The sequence below is a fragment of the Heliconius melpomene genome, chromosome 19 (assembly GCF_056956725.1).
Source record: "Heliconius melpomene rosina isolate 202511_hmr_F chromosome 19, ASM5695672v1, whole genome shotgun sequence".
Taxonomy (NCBI): domain Eukaryota; kingdom Metazoa; phylum Arthropoda; class Insecta; order Lepidoptera; family Nymphalidae; genus Heliconius; species Heliconius melpomene.
Genome location: NC_140407.1, coordinates 4,132,186 through 4,151,855, shown reverse-complemented (window position 1 = coordinate 4,151,855; position 19,670 = coordinate 4,132,186). Strand labels below are relative to the sequence as shown.

General features: G+C 32.3%; 1 protein-coding gene across 2 annotated transcripts; it reads right to left on the bottom strand.

Annotated features, from left to right (window-relative positions):
- Positions 1 to 87: 87 nt before the first annotated feature.
- On the bottom strand, positions 88 to 11,652 carry LOC146528406 (facilitated trehalose transporter Tret1-like). Of its 2 annotated transcripts, none has more exons than XM_085203030.1 (11): positions 11,519 to 11,652; positions 6,984 to 7,136; positions 6,443 to 6,645; positions 5,761 to 5,947; positions 5,169 to 5,333; positions 4,818 to 4,954; positions 4,352 to 4,444; positions 3,789 to 3,900; positions 3,312 to 3,426; positions 3,000 to 3,155; positions 88 to 231 (listed from the first exon to the last, which is right to left on the bottom strand). In XM_085203030.1, the coding sequence occupies exons 2-11, from the start codon at positions 7,108 to 7,110 to the stop codon at positions 201 to 203; spliced, it is 1,326 nt and encodes a 441-aa protein (XP_085059156.1). In that variant the 5' UTR covers positions 7,111 to 7,136; positions 11,519 to 11,652; the 3' UTR covers positions 88 to 200. The 2 variants fall into 2 exon arrangements, with proteins under 2 accessions (XP_085059156.1, XP_085059155.1); XM_085203029.1 differs by lacking the exon at positions 11,519 to 11,652 and adding an exon at positions 8,196 to 8,342.
- Positions 11,653 to 19,670: the final 8,018 nt, after the last annotated feature.

The following is a 19,670-nucleotide window of genomic DNA, read 5'->3' as shown; positions in this document are numbered from 1 at the left end:
ACATTAAAAATGGCGTCAACAATCCTCCTATTTCTTGATTAAGGTTTTAGAAATAGGAAATAAAATAGCGTAATATGTATTTAAATACGAACACATTTTTAATAAAATTAATATTTTAAGTAATTACAAACAAATTTGGTATAACAATGTTTATTATAATATAAAAAAATAAAAAGCTTATAATTAAACTTTTTTTACCTTTATACATCTGCTGGTTTTGGTTCTTTACTCCTGGAAAAAAATGATGTATCATGTAGATGAAATAAGCAAATACAAAACCTGTTTGGTTTTGTATTTGCTTATTAAAAAAAAACTTATTGTCTTATTAGCTTTCATTTACAAATATTTGTAATATATATAAATGTATTTATTAAAAAAATATTTATATTGGAAAGTTATATATCTAGCGGTAAGAGAGGTAGGGGAAACCTCCGTGGACTTTCGAAAATATAATATCAAAGATACTGGAGGGAGGTCACGTAAAAAGCATGAGGCCCAAGGGGCAGTTATGAAGAGGTTGATGACAGTGGACGAGGCGAAAGGAGTATGCAGAGACGTAGGTATTCGCGCTCTGTTCCCTCGGACTACCCCGCTAGGAATACAGCGTGAAACAAGCTTAGTTTTCTTTTTTACTTATATAGCAGTGTAATTTTTATATGAAGTCAAAGTCAAAGTCAAAATATCTTTATTCCATAAAAATGCTTAACATTCACTTGGACATGTCATAAAAGATAAAAAAAAAATGGAAAACAAAATAACCAAAAAAAATGTGCAATTTTGACTTGAAAAAAGCCCGTTCAAATGGTTGAGCTCATGAGAAGATACAGGCAAAGAAACTCATGGCCACTCTTTTTAAATGCCAACATTTGTTATAAATCACAATTAACAATTTTAACTTAGAAATAGAGCAACTCATTTCCAAACATCTTTATCGCGAACATAATCTTTAACAGAGTAATAAGCTTTTTGGCAGAGCCTGTGCTTTACCACTTTTTTAAATTTGTTCAGTGATAAATTAACCACGTCGTTTGGAAGTTTGTTATAAAAGTGTATACTTTGACCTACGAATGAGTGAGACACTTTATGGAGCCTAGAGAAGGGCACAGCAAGCTTATTTTTATTTCTTAAATTATATTGATGGAGGTCACTGTTTTTATTAAATTTATTAATATTCTTATGCACATATACTAAGTTGTCATAAATATATTGGGAGTGTAGTGTGAGGATGTTAAAGTCTTTAAATTTATTCCTTAGTGACTCCCGTGGACCCATTTTATAGACTGCTCGGACAGCCCGTTTTTGGAGCACAAAAATGGTATCTATGTCAGCGGCACTACCCCAAAGTAATAGGCCGTAAGACATAATGCTATGAAAATAGCTGAAGTATACTAAACGCGCGGTGTCAACATCGGTCAGTTGACGAATCTTGCGGATAGCATACGCTGCCGAACTAAGTCTACCAGATAAAGTTTCTATATGCGGACCCCATTGTAACTTAGCATCTAATGTTATACCTAAGAAAACAGTTTCATTAACTACTTTAAGTTCCTTATTGTTCATCAAAACCCTGGTTTCTACTTGTTGAACATTCTTAGTAAAGAACCTGATACATTTAGTTTTACTACTATTTAAAAGCAAGTTATTGGCACTAAACCAGTGTAATATCCTAGAAAGAGCATTGTTTACATCGTCAATTTCCAATAGCCGTCTATTTACCTTAAAAACTAAAGATGTATCATCTGCAAACAACACCATTTCACAGATATCTCTCATAAGGTGAGGTAAGTCATTAATGTACAAAAGGAACAAAAACGGACCCAGAATAGAGCCTTGTGGCACCCCCAATGCTACAGGTGACCCGTGTGATAGTTTCCCGTTGACATTTACCTTTTGAATCCTATCACTTAAATAAGAAGTGAGAAGATCCAAAGCAATGCCTCTTATACCATAGTGGTGTAGCTTCCTGATAAGAGTTTTATGCTGCACACAATCAAATGCTTTGGATAAGTCACAAAACACCCCAAAGGCGTCACGTGACTCCTCCCAAGCCGCGAATACACTCTCTAATAATTTGACCCCAGCATCAGATGTTGACCTTCCACGAGTGAAACCAAATTGACCTGTGTGCAGTAATTTATTTTTATTAAAATAAGTAAGAAGCTGACTGAGTATCAGCTTTTCAAAAATTTTACTAAACGTAGGTAGTACTGAAATCGGTCTGAAATTTGTGGGGTCTTGCGTACTACCTGATTTAAACAATGGAGTTATTTTACTATATTTCATCAAATCAGGAAACACTCCACAATCAATACATCTATTAAAAATTGTAACTAAATCAGGAATCAAAATATCAATTAAAGAATTTATGATATTAACTGAGACACCCCACAAGTCGGCTGTCTTTTTCATACTAATTGATTTGAAAGCTACACTAATGTCTGAATAATTTACATGACGGAAAACGAAACCATTATAAAATTCGGGAACATTGTCTTTAATTAACGATTCTGCAATAGTGGTGGAAGAACCTAAATCGTTTGTTAGACTGACTGGGAAAGTAGAGAAAAACTTTTCAAATGCAATGGCCACTTCCAAATCGGAATCAACAATGTGACCGTCAATACTAAGTTTAAAATTAGAATCTTTCACCCTAGTTCTCCCAGTCTCGGCATTAACAACCTTCCAAGTGGCTTCAATTTTATTATTACTATTTCTGATTTTTGTTTTAATAAATAAAGATTTAGCAATTTTGCAAACTCTTTTGAAAATTTTAGAGTAAGATTTTAAGTACTCTTTAAACTCTTCACCACTATTAAACTGTTTTTCATAATATAACATATACAGTGTCTCCCTACTCTTATAAATACCTGCTGTGGCCCAGTCTCCAAAGATAGGACTATCAGTAATTGTAATCTCTTTGGGAGTAAATATTGAATGAAATTTATTAATAAAAGAGTAAAAAAAAGAATGAAATAATAATATGAAATAATCAAACCCACCTATTATTAAGCATATCCTGTATTTCATCAAAAGTCTTTCCCTTTGTCTCCGGCAACAGTGGACTAACCGAGAATATGAACCCGAGCCCGCAGCAAATAGCAAGAACCCAGAACGCCGTGTAAATACCGTATGATGCTGCGACATCGCGGAAAAACCTATAAATACTTTCATAATTTAGTAAACAAACAGATAACCGTCTCATTATTTCTCACGATTTCCACTTAGGGGAAATGAATTATTGTCATTGACAATTGATTAAAAAAACTAAATTAATGCATACATAAATATAAAATCATATCATAATAACCTACCTGGTCCAAATAAAACCGGCCAGCCAACACATGAACGAAGCTATGCCACTCGCGAGACATTTAGTTCTAACTGGAAACATTTCCGCTACTAGAATCCAAGGGACTGGGCCCACACCTAGGTGACAAATATTGAAATTAGGATAAAATAGCAGTAAAAAAATATATCTACATAACATAAATAAACGCTTTTGTAAGTATGCAATAAAATGTATAAGATGCAGGTATCTACTTGCTTTAAATTAAATCCTTCTCTTATTTACTGTTTAAATTTATTAATAAACAAATATAATTATATTTATCAATAAACCTTTTAATTTACTACAAATTTATGCCAAAAACTCTATTTAATGTATTTCTTATGTTTTCAGGATAAATTTGAATTTAAAATAATAATATTTTGGTGGCCAAAGAATTTGGTGTACGTTTACATCGAAACCAATATAAATATCTCGAAAATTAAAATATTTAAGAACTTACCCAAAGTAAATAATATCATGTATACAATAAGACACAACAACGGTAGAAAAGCCCACGAACTGACGTCGTACTTGAAATGGGAGTCCAATAACGCGTAAATACCTATTATGCCCTGGAAAAACATAGGTATCGAAATTATTGAAATAATTTAAAAAAGTCATTTTCAACGCTTTAAGGTGAACATTTTTGCGACTAAAAGGATATTTTGAAGATTTTTTCTTCATTTTTTAGCTTCACGCAGTACTTACGCACATAAAGGGGTAGGTGGAGGGAACATAGGAACCTAGAGTTAAGCCACTTTCTGAAAAATTGTAGTGGCAGAACTTAACCGAGCTTCATCTCGTTACCAAAATGAGGAAATGAACATATTGAATAATTCATTCTCCCTAGTAGCAATAGAACCCACAACATGAGACCATTGACCGCGCAATAGCTCGAAAATGATAAGGCGGCATGATAAGGGGTCAAAAAAAAATGTAAATCGACAGGAAATTAACCAATATAGTTATTACAATAAAGACATTTATTTACAAAAAAAAAATATTTTTAAATAGATATCTCACCAAAAATATAGTCAATCCCAGTGAAGTAGTCCACATTAGCAATTTTCTTCCAAGACGGTCCACTACCAGCGGTGTAATACAACTAGTCACTACCTATAAAAGGAATATTTAAAATTTAAAGTATAAAAGTTCAGGCAGCCTAACTTCAAGGAGACCACGACTTGAAGGCCGCAAGCGTTTTTTCACGAGGTGCGAGTTCTTATCCTACTACATTCAAATTACAAACACGTAAAATACAATTCTATGTAATAAAATATTAAAAATTAAATTAGTAAATTACAATGTATTTACGCGTTATTTAAATAATATAAATTTGATGATAGACAGACAAATTTGAACGCTTCGGATTGGATTTTTAATACTTAATAACTTAAAAAATTGGAGGAGAAAGGAAGTATGGAGTGGTCTTAAAACGAATATTTTATTTTATTCTCTAGTAAAAACAGATAAAGACAAAAAATCTTACTTGAACTACCCCCATAATAATAGTACCGTCAGCTGCCGACATCCTAGTACCAATCTTCTCTAGCAATTCTTCCATATAAAATAACAACACATCGATGCCGGACAACTGAAGCAACATCGCCAGGAATACGCAAATACCTGGAAAATTTAGAAAAGAAATAATATTAATAGTTGCACAATTGAAATTTCATTGTCAAAAGATACATTCCGTTGTTTGTGGGTTAAATTCTCCACCGGAGAGAACGGAGTGTCTCAATCTTAGGTTCCTTCTGCCTACCCTGTTACATGCGGAATACAGCGAGAAACTGAAAAAAAAAACGTATGAATACAAAAAATAAATTTATTTACTTACCCAAAGCCTTAACATTTCCCCTCGTCGCCCACAAATCTTGAACTTTTGGCTCGGTTTTGAATTCCCTAGCAACTACTCCTTGTAGTCCTTCTAGTTCAGGTTGTACTACGTCTTTGGGAAGACCTCGGAGATTCTGTAACACTTCTGAGGCTTCTTCGATTTTACCTGTTTTATAAAATAACAGATGTTAGAAGATATTAATTAATATTTTATTTCTTTTAAGATATGTGAATTGTATGGTTATAAATTTTTTTTTTACTTGTCGTTTTCTATATTTTACAGCAGTCAGGCCAAGAGTGAACTTCGGTAAAGTATTTAAGGATATAAATTTAATATTATTTATTTGTTATATATTAGACATAATTTAATATAATTTTATACAATATTTAAGATTTGTTAAGACAGAGTGTAGGTTAAGTATTGTAGCTATAAAGCTATCCAATGTTCGAACAGTGCTACCGATTATAAAGATATAATTTTCATAGTAATATTGAAGACATCATGGCGCAGGGGCACAAGCGTACGACTGCAAACGCAACAGTTACATGTTCGACACTTAATAGGGGTAATATTAAAAAAAATACAAACTTACCTTTATAAACCAAAAAGAACGGCGTTTCCGGTATAATCCATGTAAACGGTATATAGAACAATGATAATATACCACCCGTCGCCGTCAAACCCCAGTACGTGGAGAACGGGCCAATAGCATACGCTAATAAGAACCCTATATTTATAAAAAGTAGGAATAAAGCACTTAGAGATCCTCGGATTTTGTCCTAAAATTGAAATAAATAATTTTAATGTTAAATTGCTAAGTAATTATTATACATTTTCTTTTTTTATAATTTCTTTATTATAAGAATCATAGACAAAACGAATAATATCAACGACGGTGATTTGGTCTGAAATCTAATACTGGCGATATTGATTTCAATGTATATTCAGAATTATAGATCAAATACATATAAATAAAGCACTTAAAGATCTTGGTACTTTATCCTAAAATTAAAAGAAGTAATTATTTTTTAGCTTTGCGCTCTGGAACCTGGGTACTTAATGTTACGACAGTCTATTCCTATTAAAATACTTCCATTCTCTACTTTCCACCGAATTCTGAAGGCATTGCGTGTTGAGTGGAGGAACTCAAAGCTGTGCTTTCGCACCAGAGCAAGGAAATGAAAATATTGAAAATATCAAAGCCTTACATTGTATTAGGTACTTGATACATTTATATTAAAAATATTTTAAGCTATAAAAATTTACAAACATACTTCAGCAATTTCCCCAATATAGAGCGGTACTGTAGCAAACTGCATACCAGTAGCACACCCCCACATTATCCTGGCGGCGTACAGAGTGGGCAAGTCAGTCGCCACCCCGGCCAGGAGCCAGCCCAGTAACAAAGGCAGATTTGAACCCATTATGATCAGCCTTCGACCTATTCTGTTTGATAATGGCACTGTCAGTAAGGGACCTGAAATAAAATGTTTTATTAAAAGTAGCTTTTTTTGCGATTTTTTTTCTGTGGTCCAATTATTAAATAATTATGAGTTGTATGCTGAAGAAGCTTTAGGATTCAATACCAAAATTGGAAATGGTTTCTCACTCAATACTCGAAATAATCATGCACAATGAAAAACAAATGAGTTATAATCCTATCAACGAATCGAGGCCGACCTGAACTTAGGTAAAGGCTGCGCAGACTTGATTTTCTATTTTTTTCTTACTGTTGAAAAGTTTCTTCTCGAGTGTACAAGGCGCAAAAATTCAGGGCAGCCACAACTCATCGACCGTACTATTCAAAGGTCTTACCAAGCAACCCTCCAAGCACAAGTAACGATCCTATCCATGATTCCTGTTGCGATGTAGGCGGGTGCGGTAACGGCGAGTTATCCGATTTGAGTTGTGGGAACACTGGGGACGTCCATCCCATTGACATTCCCGTACAGAGGCTACCATAGCTAGCTAAACATATAATTATAATTATAAATACATTGCTATTTATTAAATTTAAATAACATTTTTTTATAATTCTTCTTTATTAAATCTTATCTTAAGTTGTCTTAACTACATTATTTTTACTTAAACGAGCAATTATGATATGTGTGAACATTTCGTGGGTAAAATATCTTTCAGACTTTCCCACTCGAATTAAAGCCATGGTTTTAAACCATATCCAAAGTACGCCTGTATGCTCGATGTACCTACCTACTAATCTTTATACTTCTGCAAATAAAAATATTTTTTGCCTTATTTATAATTTTTATTATCGAATTACATCTAATAAATATGCATTCTTGACAATGCATATTTATTGTACACTAACCTATTATTAAATTGATTTTGTTAATATTAAAATATACTAATACGCACAGTGCATACGGATACTTGTTGCAACTTGTTATCCTTGATAGAACTCGTGCTTTATATTAATTGCTATTGTCTTTTCGTTTAGACAGCAGGAAGCTTTAAATAATGTATCGTTTAAAACAATCGCATAAAAATGTCTATATGAGGGAAGAGCCTGTAGTACAAATGACAAGAGCCCTTGGACTAAATCTTAGAGTTGGAGGCGTTAATATTTTTATTTTTTTAATGGATATTTGATACATTTATAATTTTAAGCGTGCAAATTATTCTTTATAATTTTCTTAAATTATAAGGAAATTATTTATTATTATTATTATTTGTTTTATTGTTATATTACTAAATCAGTTGAAACTTAATTGTTTGATATTTTTTATGACATGACTGATGCCTCAGCTACATATTTTACAATTACAATTACCTACCTAGTAAAGTGGAGAAAATAATAAGAAAATACCTAAGTAAAAGAAAAAAAATAGTAATTATTATACAATACTTGTTTAATTATTAACAGTTATTTCAAAGTTACATAATTACGTAATTACATATTATAACCAATAAATAAAAGTAGACTTTATTATATCTTTATTATAATAATTGGTATATACTGTTATTCATTAGAAAAATATTATAATTTTACTTAAAAAATATATTTACCTAGCGATGCAAATAAATACTGGCGCCATTTTAATTTAAAATCTTTTAGAAATATGTCAAACATCACTGATAAAATATTTGTTTTTTTTTTTTTAAATCGAACTATTTTTTAATTCACTAGCACTAGACGTGTACACAATCAGCCATTGCATAAAGGTCTGGACTGGAATCCTTAACTGGACGACTTACATTCACAATTTTTTTACAATAAATAAGTAATTGTCTTTAACAAAAAATATTTTAAAGTACCTAGTTTATTTAAGAACAAAAAACGATTGCCTTAATGACTATAATTAAAAAGATCGATTTAATTTATAATAGCGTTTTACGAGTTTATTTCCTTCAATATATGGTCATATAGATATCGAAATTAATCACACAAGATATTATCAAAAAAAATAATTGTACATTATTTTTTAAAATCATTTTTCTTTTCACCTGTCATTTAAAAAGCGATAGTTACAAGAAAATTAAATATATTAATGAAAGAATATTGATACTTAAAAATATTTCGCAAAAATACATATATGTACTTAAATATAATTATAAATACTTACAGGTTATTTTTCAGTTAAACAGGTTATTTTTCAGTTAAGTTGGATCTACTTTATTCGTAATATTTTTTATATAAACAACTCTTTAGCATTAAAAGAAGGCTATTTTTAAAACATTTTTATTGAATGAAACTACGATTTTGCATGATTTACTCAACAAAACAAATTATTTTCAGTCTGCGCGAATAAATAAAGCTAATTTTTAGCGAATAATTACATTTCTAATTGAAGTAAGTACTGCAATTGCCCTTGATCTTGAATGTCAGTAATTTACGTTCACATTTAGAAATAATAATTTTATGTTTCAACCTTAAATATATTAAGATAAGCTTGAAATTGCTGTGCATTTGAAAGTAAAAGTAAAGTTACACTCATTTCACTACATAAATACCCCTGATTACTGCATTTTAGTTAAAATAAACTCTATCTTCATAGAGTTATAGTCTATTTTCACATAATAAATATTAATGGGGTGTATGTAAACTGTTGGTTTAAATAATGGTTTAGATGCCACAAAAGCCTAAAATAAATCCAGGTTTTGAGGTTGATCTTTATTTACTTAATTTTACATTTAAATTTTAAGCTTTACTTTATATATTGAAAGGAAAAGTGTAAATAGTTGACTTGGTTTTTAAATTTGTAAGCGATTCTACCCGGTTACTTTTATCTTTTAATTTATAAAAAGGTCTTTGCAATTTTCTTTTGACTAATTTTACTTACGACTAAAGTTATTTTTTATTTGATTTAACGAGTCAATTTTCTAAACAAAATCAGCTTCACGCTGTATTCCGCATACAGCAGGGTAGGCAGAGGAAACCTAGAGTTAAGACACTCCGTTCCCTACTTTCCTCCGGATTCTGGAGGCATTGTGTGTGAATTGAACTTTTTAAACGAGAATTTTCTAATCAACTTGTGTATAATATGCTTTAGCACTTGAACATTAAAGGTAAAGGCAATTTACTATGAACTTGAAGTAGCTAAGTTATAGGATCGTGATTAACATCAAGGTCCTAATAATTTATGTTTAATTTGTGTAATACTAAGTTATCATATCATTATTAATAAGCTATCGTATCATTAATTTGCATATATTATTTTAATAATATAATTTCAATATATTTTATATTTTTATGACTGAACGCTGCAGGTTGTGGCTTCGATTCCCACTCGAGAAAATTAAGTATTTAATATTTTCATAACTTCGTTCTGGTGTAGAGGTAAAGCGCGCCGTTGAGTTACGCCACTCAACAAGCAATACTTCTAGAATTCGGCGAAAAGTGAGGTACGGAAATTTCTTAATAGGAACGGTGTGTTTTAACACTAGGTTTCCATTTTGAAGCTCAAAAAAAGTCAATTAAATTAAAGAGAAAATGCAAGAAAAAACTATTTTTTGTTCTCGCTTTAGATAAGATAAACGTTAAAAAGAAATCTCAAATGAACATAAAAGGAAATTACCGAAACACGTCATAAAAACTTCTCTTCAAAGGTCATACTCTGTAGTCTGTAATTAACTCGTGAATGAAAAGAAAATGGCGTTAAATATCGTACCGTTGATTTGTTTTATTCTCAGGGAGTGATTGTAAATACGACGGTTGGGAGTTCGATGCCCACTCGGAGAATATAATACTTATTTTTTGTTTTCACGCTCTGATAACAAAAGAAATCGCGGCGTTGAGTTCCGCCACTCAATACAATGTTGAAGATTGGATGGTGTGTGGGGAACTGAATGTCTTTACTTGGTTCCCTCTGCCTACTCTGCTATAAGTAAACGATATAGGTACAGCGTGAAAATAAAAAAAAAACCTCCAAAGTTTAAAAGAGGGTGGTTTGGTGGGGATGATGCGTTTATTGTAACAGGAATCCAATTAGTTGCCGCAACTCCGGCTGAAAATATTATGCCGGGAAAATTTCCCGCCGACGATTTTTTGTTCTCTTTCCCTTTTTTGTTCGTCGTTTTTTGATATGTGGGTGATAGTAGGTATGTGTCGTATACACTTATACAGCCAGACAGATTTATTGTATCTGTATTTTAAGGTTCTTGATATTGAGTTAAAAAATGAAAAATATATTTTTATTATTTCAAGATTTTTTTGTATTTCAAGTTTAACTCACTAAATTCAGTGGCTTATATTTGTGATTAAGATCTTTTTCTGCTGAATTGACATATTAGCTAAAATTTATCTATTGACCAGACTAAAATAATTTAATGACAGTAATATTAAAATTTTATACACGACAATAAAACTAATAAGATTTGCCGTATTTTCGTAATTATAAATTGTGCATTTATTTAATATATTATTTTATTTAGATAAAAAATAATAATAATAATAAACAAAACACTTTTACACTTTTAAGCCGAAAAAAAAAATTATAGGATTAAAATGTTTACAAATCACAGATGTCTTAAGAAGCGATCTTATATTTTTCAGAATCGTCATAGTTCAATGATCGTGACCATTTAGTTTTTTGCTTATTGGCGCGCATCATTTAGTTACTTTAAATTTCGCTTTTTTACTTTTATTCGATTTCTTATGACATGACGACAATTTGAATTCCCACGTGTAAATATGTAGGTATATTCAGGAAATATCTGTTTGAATTTTTTTGTTTTTATTTTTCTATTTTAGCTACACGCTACATCTTAAACATAGCAGGGTAGGTATAGAGATTAGACGCTGTTCCACCTCACCACTATATAAAAATATTTTTAGTGTTAGAAAACGGAAGCGGTTAACGTTTTTAAAGTAACACGATAAAAACACATACCATCTATATGTTTCCAACGTACTCGCACAGAGACTCCACATAATTACAATAAGTGACATGTATCACTCAATAACAACACTACACACTAAATACCAGAACGCCATATTTAAAGAACCATACCATACACTAAATACAATACTAGACACAATTCCACTGCATTTATTGTCTTTTTCACCTAAATCTACCCACATTTACACGAGTACGCTAACAATAGATATAAAAACAAAAATTAAATGGAAATTCGTTTGGCTTAATAAATTAGAGAGGAGAAAAAAACCGTTAAACTCGTGATATGAAATTTACCTTTAATATGTATGTTTTTATCACGCATGAAGTAAATAGGACGGACTTATTATCATATCTATATGTAATAGTAATTATCTAAAAATTTCAATCTAGAAAGGAGGATTAGATACTAATAAAGGTACTTATATATGACTGTACTTAGCTATATGAAAATTTTATACTTATTTCAATTAAAAAACAACGTTAGATACTACACCATATGGTGAACTGACGAGTTTACATAATATAATTAAAAAAGAATTAGTTCTCACAAATTACCTTTTGAAATGAACGATAAAAAATATAGGATGTCACTGTTCTCTCCTTAACTATTTTCCTATTTTTATACAAACTAACATTTCTTCCTTTCTAATTAAACAAATAATAGGTTTAATTTATATCACAGCCACATGTTTACAAACAGAATTAATTACATCGTAGCATGCTTACTATTCACTGGACACGCTAAGCTATAACATTTTTTACTTGATTTCTAGGAAGAGCAGTGAGTACAAAAAAAAATATTTAAGTATTTAATTATTTGGTTCTTAGATCGAATGCACAATGAAATCAAATCTATTAATTAAAAAACTTCAAACAATAAGTTCAAACCAAATCTACTTACAATTAGAGCTAACTTCACGCTGTATCCCGCACACAGCAGGGTAGTTATAGAGAACCTAGCGTTAAGACGCTCTATTACCCATTTTCCTTTGATTTTTTTATATAAATATATAAAATTATGAAAAGCTATTTAATATTAAGCGGAGAGAAAGATATCTATAGCATATCATACTTTCTGAATGGTGCCTTTGAATCTGTTTTCCCAGCAGTACCATCTGGGGAGCCGAATAGATCGCTTGTCGACAGCTGTAACAATCGATTCGATATATTGACGTTTTTTATTCGATTCTCGTTCTGGAACGTACCGCAACGAATCCGATACCGAACCGTCGATTAGTGAGTGCTCTCACAATGAACTCCCGATTTACGAAAACATACGACCAAAAAAGGACCTAAAAGAATCTAGTCTAGGTGATAAAAGAAAAAGTAAATGCCCGGAAATGGATACAGCGGTCATGATTAATTATATATAGTGTTATAGTAGAAATATATCCTCTTTTGATTAATTGTTCTTTTTAAAATTTAATAATAATATGAACTTACCTATATGTGTTTTAATTTTGGTATTTGGTATAGGTATATTCCCATTTTCCACACCGCTTTCCTAGAACCGCTGCTTTTTGTCCAATTAAAATATAAGAAAATATTTAAAATATTATGAATAAAACCAAGATTATGGTGAAAATATTGCTATTTCATCTGAGCATGACGCCAGAAATGTTAGAAACAATTATTAACAAAGTAAATACTTCTTTACGTTAATTGTAATTTACATCTTAATGAAACCACGCATTATGATTATTTATATCATAAAGTAATTTTAAATCGTATTAGAATAGATTTAGATGATTTAGAGTTCGCTTGTCCAAATGATAGATTAAAATACACAACCACATGTTGCGTGCCAATTGAAATAAAATCACAAAGCTTTTAATAAATTAGTTCTATTAACAAAGATTTGTTGGATCACAGAACAGATTGCTTTTTGATAAGCATAAAACGAAGCTGTCTGCGCCCTAATAAAATGATTACTCAACGTCACCCCAAAAGAGCATTGGCAGAATCTTAGCTATCAGTTAGGTATGACATCCAATTTGTGTCCAATTTGAAAACTTAATAAGCCGTCAAAGCGTTCCAGAAATAGTTGACTAACTAATTACGTTCCGTTACAAGGGAGGCTGGCGACAATTGACAAATGTGCTTGCGTCCGCCGATACATACAATTAGCCGCGGAATGTTTCCGAACGGGGCGCGCTTGTCACCGCGCTGTCAATGTCAAACTTTGGCGGGAAAGTGGACCCTGCGCAAACAGTATAGAGCCCACTTTCCCGCCATAATTACTTCCAAATTGAGTGTTTGCTTTGCGAGGGGGTCTATTTGAGCCTTTGTCTGTGTGACGGAGATAAATCATGTGCTTGTCAGTTTTGGTTCAGTGACAAATTGCCTGAGCGCCACCTAGTGGAGTCTGAAGAGTGGAGACCTATCTAAAATCAGCTTATTATTTCACGTGATAGGTGAAAGGTACTTAATTGTTCTTCTAATATAATACACACTGTCCATTTAACTGTTTTCCTTTAAAACTGTTTTAACATTTTTACTTTTAGATTATTTCTTTCTGTTTATTATTATTGACTGGTGATGGGAAATGTCGGTCGATTTCTAAAGGATGTAGGCCCTGACCAGAAATAGATATGTCTATTTAAACTATTTTCATATCTCCTGCCTGCAAATGCTTTTCTTAAATTGATGAAAAGTGAAGAACGGAGTGATTTAACATTGTGTATCGGTCACATTTTCTCTCTATCTGTTTTTTGCTATAACATGAGTGTCGATAAAAAAATATGACTATTGTAGATGCAAATTAGATTCAATAAAAAATAAAGGTAAAATAACCATAGCGAACGTCGTATCGGCTTCAAATTTCAGCTTGCTAAAAGCTTAATGGCTAAAGCTGGTACAATTCTTCTTTTCTAAAAAAAGCTCAAAGAAATTTCAACATTATAACGGTGTGAATACTTTAATAATACAAGTAATTTATATTAAGTAATATTATGAATTAAAGATATAATTATTAACTATGTAAATATGAATATTTTTAGCAATTAGTAGATACGCAAAAAATTAACATATATAACACTCTTTAGTTGTAATAAAGATAGTATAATTTATTTTTACGAGCAACTTCAAAAGGCGTCTTTACCGCAATTTATTTCTCATATTAATTAGTTCATATTCATTCTCAAATGTCCAATTAACGTTGAACAGTCCTGTTATAAAGTGAAAAAAGAAAACTTTCAATTTCCAAAGACATTTGTTAAATACAAATTGGTTATTAAGATTCTTGGCTCACGTTTGACAGTATGATGCTACTATATTATATTTAATTTACGTCACAAATATTGGGCCAAGTGTTCTAAGACCAAGGTTCTGTTTAAAAATATTATTATTAGTTGGTGTACATAAATGTTGTCAAACAATATATTTGTAATAGTTACTAAAATCATATTAATTTAGCTCGATTTCTAATCGAAATATTATTTTCTTTTTCTCGTCTGTTAACGAGGAAAAGAGCAGCCATGAGTTCCGCCAGTCATCAAGCAATGCCTCAAGAATTCGGCCTAAATAAGGAACGAAACTGTCTTAAGTCTTTAACACTGGGCTGCCAGGTTCCCTCTGCCAACCCTGCAATGTCTTGGGCTCTCTTAAGAATCATATACCTAAAAATAATTTGGTCTCTAAGTGGCAGAAGAAAAATAATCTTACACAGATTATACAGACTAAATAATAAAAAAAATGATGAGTTCTAATATTGACTATCAATGTAAACAGAACTCTACCATTACTCACTAATACAAATAACTGAGAAATAAGGCACAGCCGGAATTACTGGCCGTCGAAAACTGTCTGTGGTATGTACTTAGGTTCCTTGTGATGTGTAGGAGAGCACTAAAGAAAGCTATTCTCAAATTTTTAAACTCTTTAGCTTTATAACATAGAGTATAAATTTCTGATGTTGGTCATAATGACCAATGTTTTAGTTGTAAGAAAGGTTGGCCCAACTTGTAAATGTTGTTCAGGAATGTTAATTTGAACATTTATATTTCAATTCGTGCGATATTTAAAGACGAAAGTCATTATATAATGATTGGTGTTAAGATAATTTTATGTAAAATAATTTTAAAGTTAAGTATATTTCAATTATATTTTAGGTGCTATAAATACATATTTAAATATGTTTACTAAAAATATTCATTTGAGGCCAGTCGTTGCTCAAGCGAGTGACTGTCAGTAGACGTGACTGGTTGTGGGTTCGATCCCCACTCGAGGAAATGACATACTAATTTAATATTGTCGAGGCAAAGCGCGGCGTTGAGTTCCGCCACTCAACTCGGCAACGTCGACAACAGAAATCGACGGAAAGTGCGGGGCGGAGTGTCTTAAAACTAGTTCCTACCGTCTTCCATGCTGTGTGCGGTATACACCGTGAAGCTGAAAAAAAAATCATATTTACATGACATATTATATGTAAGTATTTCTATGTAAGTATCCGTAACTAATGACAGCGTGAGGAATCTCATAACAAGCACTTAAAAATAAAGTGCCATAATGAATCCTGGTAGAATTTTAATTGGTACCGCCCCAGTCGTTCCCCATTTTTTCGCATCAAAACTTTTTAATTAATCCGTCCACTGAAACGGACTTCAGTTTTACGCCAGACGTGTTTATTAATGATTTAAATTTTTTTTGGAGATTTTTTTTAAACATTTCATCTGATCGGTGCCTTCATTTTGTTGGGGGGCGATTTGTTTTAAATATTTACTTATTTATGTTTGCGCTGTAGAGAAGCCATTATTTCGGAATTGGTAAGTAAAGCTGTCAGTAGATGAGTGTAAGTTCGATTATGAATAAGAAACATATTTAACCTTTTGAGGGTTCCGTACCTTAACATTACTTTATTGTTCGTCCGTCTGTCTGTCAAGAGCCTTTATCTCAGGAAAGCTTGGATTTTTGTAATTAAAGATTAATATTGTACCTAAAGCCGTTACAAATGTTAATTTAGTAGTTCTTTTTTTATTGTTGTTGTATTTAATTTGACAGAAAAAAATATTTTTATTTTGTAACAAAAAATTACACGGACTTATTGCTTTTATAATAAGTAGGCTTACCTACTTATTCGTATGGGTAGGCGATACAATTTACAAAATACATAGTAAATACAGCACTTATTTTTTTAACCGTATTAATTTTATATCGTTCTTAGGAATACTATTTATAATTAAATAGCTGCGTAATTGAGTTCAGAAGTCTTGGCCCATGCTGTGACTGAACGATCTCCAGCGGCGACTCTAATCACAGGTAAACGCAACGCTGTGATGAGACGTTTTATTAATTATATGTAGAGGATGGTTTAAAAATGCTCATATGATTATTTTATTTGTTTAGTTCTGAAGTTTATCATGTAATGTCTTGAACGAGGGCGAAAAACAGGGATTACCTAGGGGTAGAGTAGGCCTTCCTAGACCTAAAACCTGCGGGATAAACGCAAAGCTAAACCATAAAATCTTGTATCTAGCCAGATAGAGAGAATATACCAATATATTGTTGTTTGTTTTACTGAGAAACAATAATTAATATAATTTAAAATAATCTATTTACGAATAACAAAGTAACTTTCGAAAAGTTCCGATATGTTTAGTTTTGAAATAAGGAATTAAAAGGGCTTATTTTTTTTTTATAAAGAATAAAAACTTTATCCTTGTGTTTTTAGCTACATTTTTAGTTACACGCTGTATTCCGTAGGTAGGTACATAGCAGCGTAGGCAGAGGGAGCCTAGTGTTATAATACTCCGTTACCTTTAAGTCACCGTTCCCCAGTTTCTTTCGAATTCTTGAGACATTACTTGTTCATGGCGGAACTTAACGTTTTGCCTCTTTATCTGGGCGAGGAAATGAAAATATTAAATGTCCTCCAAGTGAGAATCGAATCCACAGCCGCACGCTTGTGGCACTGCGCCACGACGGCCCCATAATTTTATTTTAAACTCCAATCTACACGCTATATTACATTGCGTAGAAAACCGTATCAAAAAGGCAGAAATCGTGCATGTCATTGGTGTCACTTAATGGAAGATCTTTAACAGCGATTAGATGCCTGATAAAAAAAATAAAATAGCCGCGTTGATTGACAGCCGTCCGCCAGTTGACAAGACGTCATTGTCACACTGACAGCCGTGAACTGTACATTCCAGTGGCTATACGAAATTTCTTTAGGAATTATTTGTAATACTAATTTATAAATTGATGTAGGTACCTTCTCACGGCATACCTTAGCTAGGGAATGGCTGATTAGGCTATAAATAATAAGAATATGATATAATTTATGAATGAAGCATCACTCTTTTCCTGCGGAGGTAGATAGAACCTAGTGTTAAGACCTGATTTCCGAGATGTTGTGTGTTGAGTGGTGAAACTCAACGCAGCCAAATTTTTATAAGGCAGTTCGTGTAATTAAAAATTATGTTAGTAAAAAGAACAAGAATAATTTTTTTAGAGATACTTGCCGTATCTTTCATTGGTCCTTTTTTGCTGGTTGTTTTGCAACATCTTGTTGGTAGCTTGAGGTAATCAATGGGTTTTTTTTAGTTATATAAAACGTTAGGTAAACTTGACAGCTTCTTAATTACCGAATTATTTTTAGACGAGAAACCTAATTTGGATTTTAATTTCTATATTTTTTATAAAATCAAAGTCGTTATTAGAAATAATATTTTTCATGTGAGATAACGATACAAGACTACTATTCTGGGTTTAATATTTTTTTCAAAAATAAAATCTCTCTTTGCTCTACCAGAGAGAGACCAATAGAAAAACAGTAGGGCCAGACCTTCGTTATTTTATAAAACCTAAAAGTTTCTGTGCGCATGCACCCAACACTGGTAAGTAAATACTATCAGGGTATGTGGAGTTTGGGTCGTGGAAAATGATATTAGAAATAACGTTGTCCTTTGCCAGATATTTAACATGGTTATAACCCCCAAATCCTATAAGCTATAAGAGCCAACAAACATATTAGGAGCAAATACAATCTTTTACACTTTAATATATTACATTCGTAGGCGCTTGTAATTTATTCTAGTTTAGAGGTGTCTGGCAGGGGGTTAAAACCATGCTAAGTGTATGGCAATGGATAACGACATTTTTAATTTTATTCCCAAGAAAATATAAAAACTTTTTTTTTAGATACTATTGCTGCCATCTTAGATACATAATAAGTACTAAAATAACCACCATCCAAACTCCATATTTCCTGATAGTATCTACTTACCAATGTTGGGTGTATATACACAGAAACTATTGGTTCTGGCTACTATTACGATACGATGCTCCCGCGCTCTACATTTTTTTTTAAATAATATTTTTTTTTCTACAATACCATTACGATGGTAATGGGTTTCCGACAACCCAAGGTCCCGTCCAGAGAGGGCCTACTATTCACAGAAACTACACAATCCTAAGACACTCCGTCTTAAAATCACTCCAAAAAAGCACCCCACTTTCCACTTAATTCTGGAGACATCGAGTGGTGGACCACTAAATCAAAGAAAATGGAAGTATTTAATATTTCGTTTCCTCGAGTGGGAATCAAACCCACAACCTGTCGCGTTGACAGTCACACTTACCCTGTGCAACGATCTTAATAGGTAATATTAATCGGTAGGTACCTACTAATTAATATTTAGTAGGTAGGTATATAATTTACAGACCTATCGTAAATTACGATCACAAGTAAAGCCGTCCAAAACTTACGCCAATTCATATGAAATGTAAATCGTAATTACAAAGCGGTCACAATTAACAGGTAGATCACATCCACAGGTATTTAAAGACCTAACCAAACACGTTAATGACGCAAATCGCTCGCAGCCGCAGCCCGAAAGCCATTAAGTTCAAAACTCAATAAACATCATTGTTTCAGCGCTTAACTACGAAAATAACCCGGCGGAGCCGCACGGGGCCTCTTTGGCCCCATCTCCAGCTCGCCGCGACCTCTAATATTCATAAGTCAATTTCCTGCTCCATTAATACGTAACGAAGTAGCGCAAATGGCCTTATCGCTTGTGCGCGATTACTTGCCCGCCGTTCTCTTACATAATTCAACGTATTAAACGAAATTGTTTAAACCTTATTGCTCCATTACGTTTCTCCACCCTGGGCACGCCTCGCTCGCCTCGCCCAATCGGCG

Excerpts from the sequence above, each read along its gene's own strand:
- LOC146528406 (XM_085203029.1), bottom strand. The coding sequence starts at position 8,259 with ATGTTTGACATATTTCTAAAAGATTTTAAATTAAAATGGCGCCAGTAT. Across the intron at positions 4,445-4,817 it reads TTATTATGGGGGTAGTTCAA|GTAGTGACTAGTTGTATTAC; the intron begins GTAAGATTTTTT and ends TTCCTTTTATAG. Across the intron at positions 3,901-4,351 it reads TGGGATTGACTATATTTTTG|GGCATAATAGGTATTTACGC; the intron begins GTGAGATATCTA and ends ATGTTTTTCCAG.